Source organism: Alligator mississippiensis, chromosome 4 (assembly GCF_030867095.1).
Source record: "Alligator mississippiensis isolate rAllMis1 chromosome 4, rAllMis1, whole genome shotgun sequence".
NCBI classification, from domain to species: domain Eukaryota; kingdom Metazoa; phylum Chordata; order Crocodylia; family Alligatoridae; genus Alligator; species Alligator mississippiensis.
This window is the reverse complement of record NC_081827.1, coordinates 127,821,850-127,838,176: the sequence shown is the minus strand read 5'-3', so window position 1 is coordinate 127,838,176 and position 16,327 is coordinate 127,821,850. Positions and strand designations below refer to the sequence as shown.

Below are 16,327 nucleotides of genomic sequence, written 5' to 3'. Positions count from 1 at the left end.
TGGTGTCATCTGCAAACTTAGCCAGTCCACTTTTGACACCTGAGTCTAGATTCTTTATGAATATATTAAAGAGTACTGGTCCGAGTACTGAGCCCTGGGGGACACCACTGGTCATCATGCACCATGTTGACTCAGTTCCATCGACTATCACTCTCTGGGTCTGACCATGAAGCTAGTTTCCCAGCCATCGGACCGTAAGGTGGTTGAGGCCGCAGTTCCCCAATTTTACCATGAGGACACCATGGGAGATGTAAGATTTTTAATCTTACTTTAAACAGCAAAAGAAACACAGAATTGCTATCTGTTTTTAAATACTTCAATACTATAGGAAATCATAATTGTATTGTTTGAGGATTAACTGTCCATGTTCTCTGAAAGAGGAAAAAGGAATGAAATTAAAGACTAGTATTATATGTTGAGTTTCTTTCAGCAGCTTTGTCATCTTGCTGAATAGTTTTGACTACAATACTGTTTTAAAGATGTATTTCAAGAAGAGCTACTTGCTAAAGAAAACTTCAGAAAATATAAACCAGATAGAGACAGATTCTTAAAATCTCCCCCTACAATTGCAGTGCCTTAACCATAGATTTTTTTTAAAACATAGTAGCATCAGTTTTTTAAGGGGGATGTTTGACATTTTTTTAATTAAAAAAAGGTGATATGGATATACAAAATGAATTTCAGGGTTCTGGTTAGCATGAAAATTGTACAACGTCTACACACATTTATATTGGGATACTTTAAATGAGAAAATCATCTATGCTTTTGATTCCAGTCTTGGAAGTGCATTTTCCGATTCCTTCACTCACCGAAGAGCAAGAGGGTAAAGGAGAAGATAGCTGCTCTTTCTAAACCCTCTCACCACTTACGCATAGTACCAAATCTAATGCAGTTATTTACATAGTAGTGGTGTGCAAAATGGACCATTTTCGATTCGGATTTGGATTGGGCCCGAATCGGGGACAGTGATTTGATTCATTGATTCAGATCACTGTCCCCAATTCAATTCTGCCGAATCTGAAGATTCGATGCTGATTTGGAAAATCAGCGACTCGGCCATAGATACAGCTTTAAATGTTGGGATGGAGCGTCCCACAGGAGCACAGGAGGGGGCCCGCATGCTCAGCAGCAAAGCCGGAAATGGACCAGAATTCCTTCTGATCCACTTCCGGGTCCGCCGCTGAGTGCGCCGGGGGCCCCCTGGTGTCCCCCAGCTCAGTGATTGGCCCTGGGGGGACCCCGGGTGCCCCCCAAACCCAGGAGGCACTAGTCACCGAGGTGGGAGGTCCCCATGCACTCACCAGCAGACCTGGAAGTGGACTGGAAGTGCTTCTGGCCCACTTCTGGGTCCGCTGCCAAGCATGCTGGGGACCTGGACACCCCCCCCTCCCCCCAACGCTTTTGTTGGATGTTCCATCCACCCCAGCATCTCAGCATTCACAAGCTGCTTGCTACCTTGAGGTATGTAGAAAAAATATTTGAAGCTGTGTCTATGTCCAAATCATCGAATCTTTCCGAATCTCTCTGAATCGATTCGGAGAGTTTCGATTCAGAGATATTAAAGGGTTTCTTGATTCCATTTACGAGCTTTATGGCTTTACGAGCACTCATGGTGCTCTGGCATTGTGTCAGAGGACTGGAAAAGGGCCAATGTGGTTCCCATATTCAAAAAAGGGAGGAAGGAGGACCCAGGAAACTATAGGCCTGTTAATCTTACCTCGGTCCTGGGTAAGCTTTTTGAGAGAGTTGTCCTGGTGCATGTCCGCGAGGGATCGGCAGGGGAAATTATGCTTAGGGGCAACCAACATGGGTTCATTAGAGGCAGGTCCTGTCAGACCAACCTCATGGCCTTCTGTGACCAGGTCGCAAAATCCTTGGATGCAGGTGTCACAGTGGACGTAGTCTTTCTGGAATTTAGGAAGGCCTTCGACGCTGTCTCTCACCCCATTCTCATTAAAAAACTAGGAAACTGGCGTCGATACCTACACAGTCAGATGGGTCACTAATTGGTTGGAGGGCTGCACCCAGAGAGTGGTGGTGGACAGGTCTTATTTGACCTGGAGGGATGTGGGCAGTGGGGTTCTGCAGGGCTTGGTCCTCGGGCCCGCACTGTTCAACATCTTCATCAGCGACTTGGACGAGGGGGTAAAAAGCACCCTGTTCAAATTTGCAGATGACACTAAAATGTGGGGAGAAGTGGGCATGTTAGAAGGGAGGAATAGGCTGCAATCGGACGTAGACAGGTTACAGGGGTGGGCGGATGAGAACAGGATGGGTTTCAACACTGACAAGTGCAGGGTACTGCACCTTAGGAGGAAGAACCAGCAGCATACCTACAGACTGAGGAACTCCCTTCTTGTCAGTGCAGAGGCAGAAAAGGATCTTGGAATCATTATTGATGCCAAAATGACAGTGTGGGGATGCGGTCAGGAAGGCCAACCATACCTTGTGCATCCACAGATGCATCTCAGGCAGATCCAAGAAGGTGATCCTCCCCCTCTATGCGACACTGGTCAGGCCGCAGTTGGAGTACTGCGTCCAGTTCTGGGCGCTGCACTTCAGGAGGGATGTGGACAACATGGAGAGGGTCCAGAGGAGGGCCACCCGCATGATCAGGGGTCAGCAGGGCAGGCCCTACGAGGAGAGGCTAAGGGACCTGAACCTGTTCAGCCTCCACAAGAGAAGGCTGAGGGGGGATCTAGTGGCAGTTTACAAAGTAGTCGGGGGGGACCAGCAGGCATTGGGAGAGTCCCTGTTCCCCCGAACACTACCAGGAGTGACAAGAAATAACGGTCAAGCTGGCAGAGGGTAGATTCAGATTAGACTTCAGGAGGTGCTACTTCACTGTCAGGGCGGCTAGGATCTATCTGGATCCAACTTCTGAGAGAAGTGGTGCTGGCTCCTACCCTGGGGGTCTTTAAAAGGAGGCTGGATGAACACCTTGCCTGGGGTCGTTTGACCCCAGTACTCTTTCCTGCCATGGCAGGGGGTCAGACTTGATGATCTGCTCAGGTCCCTTCTGACCCTACCAACTATGAAACTATGATTTGGAGATTTGGCCGCCAAATCGGGCTGAATTGAATCGGCGACTGAAGCTCCGTACAGCCCTACTACCTAGTGAATAGGACCCTGTAGCATACTGGAGGAACTTTTTTGAAACCATTCAGCTTTTATCTCTTTCTAATGTAAATAGAGGGCTTAAATGTTGTATTATATTTTAGGGCTTAACTATTACATTCTGTCCTCAGCTGTAAGTAGGGATTTTGCATGAGTGGGACAAGGTCTCTAAGGAATAATAATAATCTTTACAAAAACCTCAGCCATGTGACTTGAGTTTTGTTTATATTAAGGTAATCCACACTGTGCTGGCATTAAAATAATCATAGAATTAAAGGACCTGTAGCATAAATAGGGTGGAGTCTGTCATTTTAGCCCTGTGAGTCTCATTGGCAATAGGAGCCATGTCTAATCATCTAGCAGGTTTAGTTATTTTTATTTTGGTTTTCACATATATGCAATTCTGCTATGTTTTAAGTTGAAAGGTTAAATGTAAAAGGCAACAGGGTCAACTGCTTACACTGTTTTGAAATTTCAAACGGTGTCCACAAAATAAAAAGTATTCATATTGTTGTTCCACTTAGGGGAAAAAAAAATCTAATTTGTATTTTGTTTTCTTTCAAAATCCAATTTTTATTAATGCTGCTTATTAATTTATATTTAATAAATCTCAATTTTTCCTTTTCTTTTCTTTTTAGGGAGCAGATAAAAAGAGTTAAAGATTCTGAAGATGTCCCTATGGTGCTAGTAGGAAACAAATGTGATTTACCTTCCAGAACGGTAGATACAAAACAAGCTCAGGACTTAGCAAGAAGTTATGGAATTCCTTTCATTGAAACATCGGCAAAGACAAGACAGGTGAAGCTCATATCAAGGGATATACAAAAGCAGAACTCCTGCTTGAATTTTTAAAAAAGCTAGATTAGTTCAACCGTTGGCAACTGCCATGAACGACGCATGTCCCCAGGGTGCACAGCCACACTCAAGAGGTGCATATGCACCTGTGCGCACCCCCTACGCGTCGCCCCTGGCAGCTTCCATCCGGCATTTATGTATATTTTTCTAAAGGAAAAACTTGTGGTGATTTGCTGTTCAGTGAACCTGCTGAATCATGTTCAGTGATGCAGCTTAACTGCTCAAACTAAAGAGACCTAAGCCTCTGTTGCACTGAGCTACCAGGTGGCAGCATACTTCAAGTTGTAATTAAAACTTTTTAATAGCTTTGAGATAATTTCATTTTAAAAAAAGAATGTCTGAAGGGCATGCATTGCTTTTTTGAAGCAAAGGTGTTCAGCCATCAGACAACTAAACCAGTTTTTGACATTCAGTGGTCTGTCTTGACAGCAAAAACATTGCTTTTTTTGGTTATTGACTTATTCTCAGTGGGATATACTTTGTAAGACATTTCTCTATTTAAGTAATTGTCCGTACAATTCTTTGTCAAAACTTCAGATTTAATTGTTTGACAAACTGGTGTATATTCCTTGAGTGAAAATTTGGCACACAGATATTTAGTGGGACTGGGATTTTACCTTTCTCTATGAGAGAGTTTTATCTACACAGTATAACTGGCGTGGAAAAAACAGGCTTTTCCCCTCAGCTAACTGGTATAAAGGTGTTTGTACTGGTACAGCCTATTCCTCTTTCCTTAATGGGTAGAAGCTATCTCAGTATAAACAGAGCTGGCTGAGAATGTTTTGACACACTGTCAGAAAATGTTAATCTGTTAAAATCAAAACCTTTCATGGAAAAGATTAATCTGCATATTTCCTATGATAAAGAGAAATTTATTTAACACAAAACAGAAGCATTTGATTATTTTGGATTCCAAATAATTTTCTTTAAAAAAAAAAAATCAATGATAAAAGAGTAGTTTTATTAAGAATGAAACTTACCATCAACCCACTCTTTTCTTTGTTGACTTGTTTTATAATTCCAATTTGAGACGTGAGCAGTTTTTTCGTGGTGATAGGAATACTGTTCGTTGCTCAGCTCTAGGCATAAGGAACTTTTTGCAGTGATAACTAGTGCTATGCTAAGGACTGTACTGGTATAATTCTGTTTGTTTAAAAACACAGCCCTTATTGAAATCGAAATGATGGTACAAAAACAGTAGTCCAGATCTAAATGGCAAAATTTCCAAAGCTCTAAATCTGTGGGGCTACAGAGTAAAATAAACTACAAGTATCTTCAGTAAGCTAAGTGGGATACAGGCTGGCTGAATAACTCTAGGTAATATAATGTCTGTGCCTGAATTAGATTGTCTGTCATTGCAGCTGTAGGATAAAAATGGAAAAACTGGGAAATGACAATAGCAGCAAAAACACTGCTTTTTAAAGTATAAATTCTGTGTTTTTACTTTAATGTTGGAATTTTTGTTTAGTTAGCCAGTTTTGTACAGAAATCTTCCTCTTCTCCCTTCCCTCGCCACAATGCCTTTTAAATGCTAAATGTTTAAAATTAACCTTTCTTTAGGAGTATATTACCAAACAAACATGATGGCTGTATCAGCCCTCTTGTGTGTGGGGGTGTGTGTGGTGTGCGTGGGTTTCTTTTCCCTTCTTTCTTCCCCTTGCCCGGTACAAAATTATTTGCTTAGAAATCACTGCTTGGAATTCTGCTCATTCTTATAATCTTACCATTCTTAAATTTATCTTTTTAAGGATTGTCAAACTCTATTTTGGTATGTGATTTGTTTCTCCTCCTGATAAGAGACTTTTTAAAGAGCTGTGCCCAACCATAATGCAGTTAGTGGATTTATTGCAACCATTTTCCATATGCCCTTTGTTATCCTTAGCACAGGAGTGCATTTAGGCTAGAACTTATCTTGATCATTGTTTTTACTTTTTTTTTTTGGTTTGACTTGCTTCTTGCTCCATATGGTTGGGAAGAAATTGTCCTTTTTATCTAGGGATTAATTTTGTTCTTCAAGGTTAGATTATTATTTTTCTTCTTTCTGTAGCTATTGCAACTACTTTTTCTAGAATTGGTGTTAGAATTAATTCCAGAGCTGAGCCCCAAATGTGGGTGTGTATAGGATATGTGTCCTTCCCACCTGCAGGAGACCTCTTATTAGTATTAGATTAAAATGGATGGGAGGGAAGGAGTACCCTGAAGTGTCTAGAATTTAAGTTGCCACCAAACTTTTGGACACATTTGATGTAAATTGCTAATCATGTTGCATCTTAATGATCTTCTATTATAAGATCACAGGAGTGATGAGAATCAGAGGAGTGGATGCTAGTGCCTATGAATGTTGGAGAAGCAAATAGGGCTGCATTTATAAAAATCTGGATGAAGGAGTTCACTTATCTTCAGTGTGGGTTTTATGTTTTGAACCAGCCAGCTGTTTCCAAGTTACAGCATAAGAAACACCTGGATCTTGATGTTACTAAACTGCAGTATGCTGCAGTTGTTTTTTATTGTAGGTGATACTTTGAGCCCTGTTTGTTAGCTTCCTATTAACCTAGAGACAAATAGATTGTTGCCAATGCTAACACAGAATTCTGACATTCATCTGGTACGCAGATTGAGGCAGGTTTCCTTTAGTGGGGGAAAAATAGTCTTTAATTATCTAATCACATTATCTTGTTACACGTGAGTAGAACACAGGCATAGTTTAAACTTGTGCATTTGGCATTTACTATCTTTTGAGTGATTGACTCTCCAACCTTCATCTTTTAACATAGGGGGTTTTGGGCGTGGTGTTAATGTAATATGCACGGTACATGTTCAGTATCTGACTTTCAAAAGGATAGGAACTTAATCAGTGTTTAAATTTTTTTTTTCTAAAGAACAACTGAACTTGTACACATTATAATTAGCTGACATAACTACAGATCTTAAAAAAAAAAAAAAAAAAGTAATGAGTAAAACCATCATTTGATTCACTTGATATTTTTATTTGTAGTCCTAGGAAATTATTTAACAGGTAACACATTTTACATTGGCATGATGTAACTTGCTTTTTAAACAGTGGTAGAATATTCTGGTGCATTGGCTATTTTGTGGTGCAGTAGATTTTTGCAGGCTTCAGTAACTATTGCGTTGAGTGTGACTGTCAGATATTAATACACAGTGGTTTTTAAGAGGCACTTTTGAATATGAAAAGCACTTTGAATATTTTGACCCATCCTCCAAGCTGTTTATACCCAATGTACAAATAAAAATTTACCCTATTTTTACTATGGTGAAGGGCAGTACTGTGCTAAGACATCAGAGTAGCTTCATGCCAGATAGTTTCAAGACTGGATAGCAGTGGAATTGCTGGGAGGAAGAGATCAGTGGCATGCATGCATGCAGCATTGCACAAACAGAGCTATATTGCTTCCAGTTCAGGTTGTAGTGTATGAGCGTTATGTATGTAAGCTATTTTTAATAACAGAGCTAGGATTGGAACTTGGAAGTCTGGGCCTTAGAATTTTCTTAAAGTTATAAGTGAATGCCTTTATGAGGGTTAGTAGTGTCTTTTGGTTTTGAGTTTACTTAACACTGAAAGGCATCTTTGAACGTGTAGGCACTTTTGTGCTCAGACTCATGTTAATTTATGTTAAGCATAATTTACAAAACAGTTGCTTTTAGAAAAGTTGAAAATACCTTAAGGCACATAATGTTGGACAGGGTGCTCTCAAGATAACAAGGCCTTCTTTGGTTTAGATATTCCTTTCAACATTATTTGCCAGTGTAAAAGGCTATTGTAAATAGTCCCATTTAAAATTGATTGGCTGTCATAGGAGTCGTCTCCATGTCTCAAACACCGCTACAAGATTGTGGATCCTTCACAGTTTTTAAAGTATCACAGCACTTTAAACTATGCAGTTCTGTATATTTGATTAGATTTATATCCTACCTTATACAAAAGGCATAGAGCAGTAGAAGAACATGCATTTAATTCTGTGGAAGAAAAATATTCTTAAATTCTATTTTTTCTTTTTAAAAATTTTAAGTAATGGTGCTATGACCATAAATGATATTAATTGGTTATGAATTTGGCCTTCAAAGAGAGATAATATTTAGCCCCCTCCCTCCTTTTTAAAAAAAAAATTAGTCCTAAAACTTAAAACCTATCAGTCTGGTGACTGGCTCTTTAAAACTTTTTGCTTTGTTGAGGTAATGTCTTTTCCTATTAAAAAAAGACTATCTTTCAATGAGACTTCTGTTAACAGAAGTCCTTATGTTATGTTCTTGGTGGTGGTAGTAATTTTTTTTTTCATTTTGTGCCTATTTCTCTGCATTGCTAAAGAAAATTACATTTCTTGATGTTGGTGATGGGAAAGTTGACATTCTAAAGTCTAATGAAGTAGCATCACCTAATTAGTGATCTCAAAACTACATAATCAAATTGCATACTGGTACTCTGAAACTGTAGACAACACATTCTTTGATTCCTAGATGGAATGTGTTCTGGAGCATTGCAGCTGATCACTATTTATTCTCCTCTTTTTAGGAATAAGTTCCCCTGTTTCCCAGGTAGACATGAAAATATGAGCTTTACTTGATTTATTAGATGCTATTTCCAAAAATGTAAATTCTGCAAATCATGCTTTGAATATCAGAAGACTTGCCAAGCTGTCTGCATTTTGTGGGTGTAAGATTAACTTTCTCCTTTTCTTAAAAGGGTAGACTATTTCCTGGAAATTTAATTACTTAGTTCTACCTGTCCACGTACACAACTCAATGTACTTAACCCTCGATCTCATCCTGATGATTTATTTGAACCACAGCAGAATAGCAAACACTGATTTATCATTTTTTTTTAAGCATGGGTTTGTAAGCATGAATTCTAAATATGGTATATCTTATGGCATAACTAAAAAATGAGAGCCAAATAGCAGTACCCTATGAATAGGCAATATACTTTTGGTTTGTAGTGTTCCCTTCTGATTTCAGTTGTGTAATGCAATGTGTAGTTAAAATAATCTTATTTCAAAGTCAAAGCTGTAAATTTAGCTATTACAAAATTATAGGGATAATAGCTGGGGTACACTGATAATGAGATTAACTGGTATAGCAGGTGCTATGTAATGCAAGTTCAACTAGTATGTTGAAAATAGATTCCCTGTCTTTGTACCTGACTGAGCTGAACTTAACTCAACTTGAGGAGGTAGGTGGGTATAAGCCACCATTTTTCTTGCCCCAGTTTTTGGGCCAGCTCTTCAGCCTCAGTACAGCTTTGCTTTGAACAGACCCACAAATTTCTGTGCACCTCTTTCTGGACATTTTATTCTGCAAAGTGAAGCAGCTTCAGCTCAAAAGTAGCCTTTTTATAACTTGCAAGTGTTGGCTGCATTATATGTTTTATATTAGGGGTGCACCAATAGAGATTTTTTTGGCCAATACCGATGGCCGATTTTTAAGGATCCATATTGGCCAATACTGATCCTATTGCCAATATGTGGCCTGGCACCTTGGACAGCGGTATCTGGCTGGTAAGTCTGTTGTGGAGGAAGGGGCGAGGGGAAGATCAAGGTCCCCCACAGTGAGGGAGGGAATGGGGCTGAGGCAGGGGTAGGCCCATGAGTGGCTCATCCAGGGGAGTGCCTCATTCAGGGGGGCAGCTGCCACTACTGCATGCACCCCGGGAGGGCATGGGGGGCATGTGCCCCTGGTCTGTGTGCAGGGCAAAGGCGAGCTGGGGCCAGGGCTGGGCCAAGTTCTTCCTGGCAGGGGGGCTGGGCTGGGCTGGACTGTGCTGTGCTTGGGGGGTGAGCAGCAGCAGCAGCACTGGGAGCAGGTCTACTGGGGGTAGGGCTGCAGCTACCCCAAAATTTTCCATAGCCCCCGCTTTGTTTTGCTGCCCGCCCCAAGTAGAGTCTAGCACAGCCCGCCCTTGCCCTGCATGCAGATCCAGGGTCACATGCTCTCCCAAGGTATGTGCAGTAACGGGAGCTGCCTCCCCTCCCCCTCGCCCCCCACTCCCCGACTTCCCAGGACGAAATGCTCATAGCTCTGCCTTGCACCCTGCCCCGCCCTGACTGGGCAGCACCTGCCCCAGCACCACTCCCTCTCTCACCACAGAGGCCTCAGTCTGCCCCCTCCCCCCCCAACCCCTTCCCTCACAACAGACTTAACAGCCAGACGCTGCTGAGCTGTGCTCCTGGCTGCCTGTGTGCGGTATCTTTTTCTGACACTGGGAGATTCCACATGTACTAGGGGAGTCTTCTCCAGCTAGGATTGCTGCCAGTGTTGCAGATTGACCCTAGCAGTTCCCTGAAACTGTAAGCAAATACGCACCAAGATCAATAATTTATTAAACTTATTCTTGTAGCCATCAATAGCAGAACTTGCTTTTGAACTGGAAACATCAGTTAATTTCTTGCATGTTTCGAAAATATGAGTCACTGCTCATGATTTTAATGGCAAGATATTATAAAGGGAGCTTCTAAGCGTTTCATCCAAGTATATGCCTGGCCTTAAATAATAAGTGATAATAGTACTTATTCTGTTAAATAATGTTCAGTTTTAAAATAATAACCTATTTTGTGGCAGTAAGCATTGACTGTGTGCTTCCTTCTGCCTGTTCATGAAATAAATAACAAAAGCTTTCCTCATCCTTGTTCAGAATGAAGACACTCTTCTTAATTTCTTTTTTAAGGTACTGTAAAAATTATTCTTCACTCATCTACCTGAAAGATGTCAGGGCCCAAAACAGAGGCGTAAATATGAGGGCTGTGCGAAACACCACTGTTTCTTCCGACTTCAGTTTCGAGGTCTGGATGGAACAGTGTTTTGTATCAAATATAATTTCGAGTTGAAACAGCATCGCTGTTTTGCTTTGTCGAAACAGTGAGGCTGTTTTGATGCTGTTTCGACTGTTTCGCTGGACTATGGGGCTGGAGAAAGGAACTCAGCCCAGCTGGGCTGCATTCCCAACCCCAGCCAGGGGGCGAAGAGGCAGCCCAGCTGGGCTGTGTTCCCACCCCCAGCGCTACGGTCAAAACGTTTTGACTTTCAAAACGTTTCGGCTAGCCTTGTTTTGTTTCGAGGCTATTTCGATAGCCTTTGTTTCATTTCGATTTTGCTGTTTCGACCTCGAAATGAGTCGAAACAGTATTGAAACGAAACGGCTGTTGAAATTTTGCACAGCCCTAGTAAATATGCCTGCTGAACTCAAGAATGTGTGGCTTGGTAATCTTAACTATAAATATTCATCCCACTTAATTATCAACCAACTCTTATCAACCTGTGTCCTACAACGATGTGTAAACAAGCAAAGTTACGCAATTTAGCAGAACAGTTCATCAGTTAAAACAGTTGTATTCCCTTCTGCCCTTTTTCTGTCTTTCTAGTAAAAGGTGTTTAAGTACATTGCAGTACAGTACCTGTCATTCATTCAGGTCTTACTCCTTTGTGTCTACCTCTCATTTGCTTATATCAGTTAACATTTTTATTGGTCAACACATTCAAGATTTTAAATGGTAAGCAGCAAATCTTAATTTTCCTTTGGTACTAAAATAAATCTTACATCTTGTTTTTATACAAGATAATGTGATGTGTTGCTAGTAGGCAATGACAATCCAGAATGGTATTTCAAGAATCCTGGTTCCGCATAACTCTGTGACACTGTATAAACTACTCTTTGATTGGCAGACTATTGCCTTTTTTGTCTGCAGACTGACTATGAACAGAGCCTTGAATTTAGAGGTACGCTTCTCAAGAAAAGCTCATAATTTCAATATGTGTGTTCTGCCATGGATGCCCCAGTACCTCATATTTGTCAAAGAAGCAGATTTTAAGGAGCTGTCTCTTACAATGCAGAGAGTGGAGGATGCTTTTTATACATTGGTGCGAGAGATTCGACAATACAGAGTGAAAAAAATCAGCAAAGAAGAAAAGACTCCAGGGTGTGTGAAAATAAAAAAATGCCTTGTAATGTAACAGGGTAAGTTCTTGCAATATAACAGGGTAAGTTTTGCAAATCAGTTTTGGCAGAAAAATTAATCATGATTTCATGCAAATCAGGTTTATCAAACAATAGTGATTACATCATTTCAAATCAAGTAACTTTAAATTCACAAACCCCTAAACTTACAGTATCTTCCTTCATAATTGTGTAGTTTTGAGCTCTAGTTTCTTAGTTCTTAATAAAAAAAAAATCTTAAATGCTATAGGTCTGTGATCTTTGCTGTGATTTTGACAAATGGGTAAGAGGATGCCTGTTTAGTGTGTGACTGGGCATGGCACACAAGCACAGAGTGATTCTGTTCTGTCTAAAATTCTAGTGTATTCCAGCTTCTCAGAGAGAGAGTTGCGAGGGGAAAAAACCATTATGGATGCATTTGAGTTGCAAATGCTATAGTGATGAAGACCACAGCCAGACTTTCCAGTTGCTTTACAAATAACTGATTCTCTTGCCTCATCTATTTCCATTTCTCAGGCATAGAGACTTGAAGCCCATAGTGTCCATATGAGAATTCTACTGAAGATATTTCTGGTTCCTGCTTCTGTCCTGCCTCCCTCTAAACTAAAACAGTTCATTTTATCACTACAAATATGCATCTTAATTTCTTCTTCCCCATGTCAACTGTTATGCCATCAGTTTGATCAATTTATTTTGAGAGGAGGAATGGATTTTGCTCCTTTTTAATGTCTTTAGCACTATTACGACAAATTAAAAACAAGACAAATGTCAGAACAACAAAAATGTATTTGATGTCATGAAATATTACCTAATATCCACTGACTTCTGGAAACTTGTATCCAGAGGATTTGCATTACAAAGCTTTTTATACTTTTCCCCAGCAAGGTTAAAAAATAAGCATCTATCATAAAACCCAGTCCAGGATCCCTTCAGTTGAACATAAATGAGGCTTAAGCAGCATCAAATAGTCTATTAAATATTCTTAGCTCTTCTTTTCTGATTCATTATGATTTTAGCAGTGCAGGGGGGAAATAAATTTCCCCAGATTGGTATGACAGTAATTCACTTCAGAGGTATTAGACTTCTTGTCTCTTAAGATGTACTTGGCTACTTCCCTAAACATTTTCCTTCAGGGAGAAAACATTGTTTTGCATTCTTGAGCTAGGCCCAAAGCCTCCATCTTGGTCCTATGTTGGGGTGCAAAGTCTTTAGGGTGGAATGACCTTCTTTCTGTGTTTTCCTTGTGGAAGAGTTTAGAATCTCATGTTTTTTTGTTCCCCACTGAAAAACTTGAGCTGTTGCTGCCTTAACTCAGCTGTCTTTCAGAGACGACTTTTCGTTTTCCTTGGTGTGGGAGAGCTTCATAATAAGGACGCATCCAGACATGCGTGCATGTTTGGTTCTGCAAGGACAACTAGTGGCAGGGCACCTTGTGCTGCCACTAGTTGTCCCTGGGGAACACTCATGCCACATGCACACTGGTGCATGGCAAGTTACCCCAGGTGGGATAAGGGAGGCTGGGGCCAGCACTGGGCAGTGGTGCATGCTGCTGTCACATGCTCAGCTCCACTTTTTTTTTCTCCATAGTTTTTTTTTTTTTTACTCCAGGATATCCAGGGGTCAAAAAGAACATTGGAATGTGCAGTATGTGGTGCCACAGACATGTCTGGACGCGGCCTAAGAGTCTGCTTACTGAGTCAGACTAACTGTAGCAAAATGATTAAAGAGATACAAGGAGGGGGATTTCTGAGAGATTCCAGTAAACCCCCATCCAAAACTTGAGGAATAATTATGATAGCCTAACCTGAAGTAACTTTTGGCAACGAAATATATTGGTGCTGCTTTCTTGGTAATAAAAACCCAATTATTTTTGTTCATCGTATATCTGTTGTCTGTGGAACTTCTCTTGGGTTTTTTCCCCTAGACTAGGTAATGTACGCTTGATACACTGATGTCTTCCAAGCAATTATTCTGTATGCTATTATGCTATTATGTTGTAAAGCAAGAAGCACTTAGCACAACTAGTTGACTGCCATGCACAGTAAACAGACAAAACATTATGTCTTTATGTAAAACCTACAACAAATCCTTTTCTTGAAAGGGTGTAATATAAGTAGTGTGTTTATTATGGGCCACTGTTGCTTAGAGGAGCCTAAGTTGAATTGTAAATTAGACAGCTGGAAGCCATAGTGATAGGTTTGGAGATTTTTATCACCATTTTATATTAACAATTTCTTTTTTATCTTTCATTACCTTTCTAACTTTATGGATGATACTTTTAGAATACAGCTCTTACTTTGTAGATTCAGAGATTATGTATGATTCTTTCAGTGTTAAAAGTCTTAGCCAAGACAAATTCATTAAACATTTATTAAAGGTCAGCATTTTCATTAGAACACAGTAGGCTAAATTAATAAAATATAAAACAAACCAAAAAAACTCTGTATAGTCTGAAATTAATCAGAACAGAAAGAAGTAGAACTATTCCATGCCTGCTCAAAGACACGGGTTAGAATTCCAAAACCCAGTTTAGAGGGTGATTTCAGCTGGAAAAAAGAAAGCAGTATGATTTCTAGAGTTGTATGCTTCTTTATTCAATGTTACAATAGCACAGTTTAATGCTAGGTATCAAATAATTTTGGGATTCTATTTTGTGCTTGCTAAATGTCTATATTACATATGTGAAACCTGCATATTTCTCATGCTACAATGTAAAAGTAGTGTAAGACTTGTAGCTGTGATGATCCTTAAATTATGCATGGGGCAAGGATTTCTTAGCGTGAAACCTTTTATTGGACCAAGTGCGTAGTTGGGGAGGAGTTAGTCAAGCTTTTGAATGCAAGACTTTCTTCATCAGGTCTGACCATTGCAAACCAGGTACAACATAGTCCTTAGGCAGATACAGTGTTGTTATTTTAATTTGAGTTTGGGAACTGCTTTCTAGCGGTCCACTGAATATGATTGACCCTTAATTGATTAGTGTCCTCTGTAAAGGGAGAAGGTTTTTTGATAACTTTCCACTATACTACAGTGCAGTCTGCTGAACCCCAAATGTTGAAGTAATTGTATCTTTTTCTTAAAGATAACTGAATTAAACACACAGGTTTAAATGAAGGATAAAAGGTTGAATGTATTTTTTTTGTTCTCACTTAAAGCACTCTGAGTCTTAATGCAAGAGCCCCGGTTGTCCAGTATATAGTTTTAAAGAGAATTTACAGCAGAACCCAACCTGGTAAAATTAAAAAGCTGTACAAATGTTTATAAGTGTTATTTGCAGAAGTAAATAAATTAAAAAGCTGAAATGCTGTATCAAGTTGCCCCCTAGTGTGTAGATTTTGCAACATACACAAGATTACCTTGTAAACCTGTGGTGAGCACAGTACAGCATGTTTCAGCTTTAACTGGACCATCCTTTTCTTTTTTTTTTTTTTTGAGTCCCTTTTAGTTGTGTAATGAATTAGCTTCTTGGCATTTATTTTTAAAATACCTGAAAATGTTTTGCAGCAGCTTTAGAGTTATAAATTGCCATTAGCACTTTCAGTCTGAGTGTTTTAAAGCACTCTCCAAATGTTTATGATGCCCCCAAGGCAAGTAGTATTTTACAGTGGGGAAAACTGAAGTACTGAACAGGTGCCCTGTTCAAAGTCCTGGGTGCAGTATGTGGTAGAAGTGCTTTAAGCTTTTGATTTCAATACTGTACTCAGGCAATGAGATCTACTTCTTACCCTTTGTGGTGGACTGTTGGTATGTTTACTCCTTTTTATTAATGGGCATAATAAATATTGCAGTATGTAAATCTTATACTTGCATATCTATTCAGCTACAGCACCACTATGTCTGGATACAGAGTATATCTGCAGGTATGGGTGGCCAAAGATTCATTTTATGTCTTCAGTTTTTTTTTTTTAAAGTTTTAAATTAATAGCCTTAATAATATTTTACCAGTATTCAGTTACACATTACTAATTGCAGAGATTAATTCTAGCTCTTTCAAAATAGACTAACATTTAAGGAAAAAAGCAAGTCAGGGTACTGTACTATAATGGGCACTGTGTTTTATTTGGATTGCTCTAGAGGGTGTATGCATGTGTGTCTTTTTGGGGGGGGGGCGGGGGCGTTAATTCAGAATTTACTAGAAATGTTCTGTTGTATGTTGTGACCTCACTAAAAGCACTCTGAGAGATGAAGATAAATATGGATTAGCAAAGTGCAGGTTGGTGACAGTTCTGAGGTATCTTTAGGCTCAGATCAAATGTGTTAACTTCCTTAAGAGCATGCACGGATTGTAATGCTATGTTGTGAATGCACGGCTTTTTTGCGTTTTGTTTTTACTTTCGGTGTAGATTTCTAAACGACTTGTTTAATTTTCAAATTATCCATCTGGTTGGAATAGAGCATGCACCATTATGG

General features: G+C 39.8%; 1 protein-coding gene across 3 annotated transcripts in view; it reads left to right on the top strand.

The window, feature by feature from the left end:
* KRAS (KRAS proto-oncogene, GTPase) overlaps positions 1-16,327 on the top strand; it is a 40,231-nt gene that overhangs the window by 18,652 nt on the left and 5,252 nt on the right. Inside the window, exons 3-5 of one of the 3 annotated variants that reach the window (XM_019489506.2) lie at positions 3,756-3,915; positions 11,815-11,930; position 11,961. In XM_019489506.2, coding sequence (XP_019345051.1) covers positions 3,756-3,915; positions 11,815-11,930; position 11,961 — 277 coding nt within the window. Of the gene's footprint in view, positions 1-3,755; positions 3,916-11,814; positions 11,939-11,960; positions 11,962-16,327 lie in introns of all 3 variants that reach the window. The other 2 variants (XM_019489504.2, XM_014609836.3) reach the window with 2 other exon arrangements.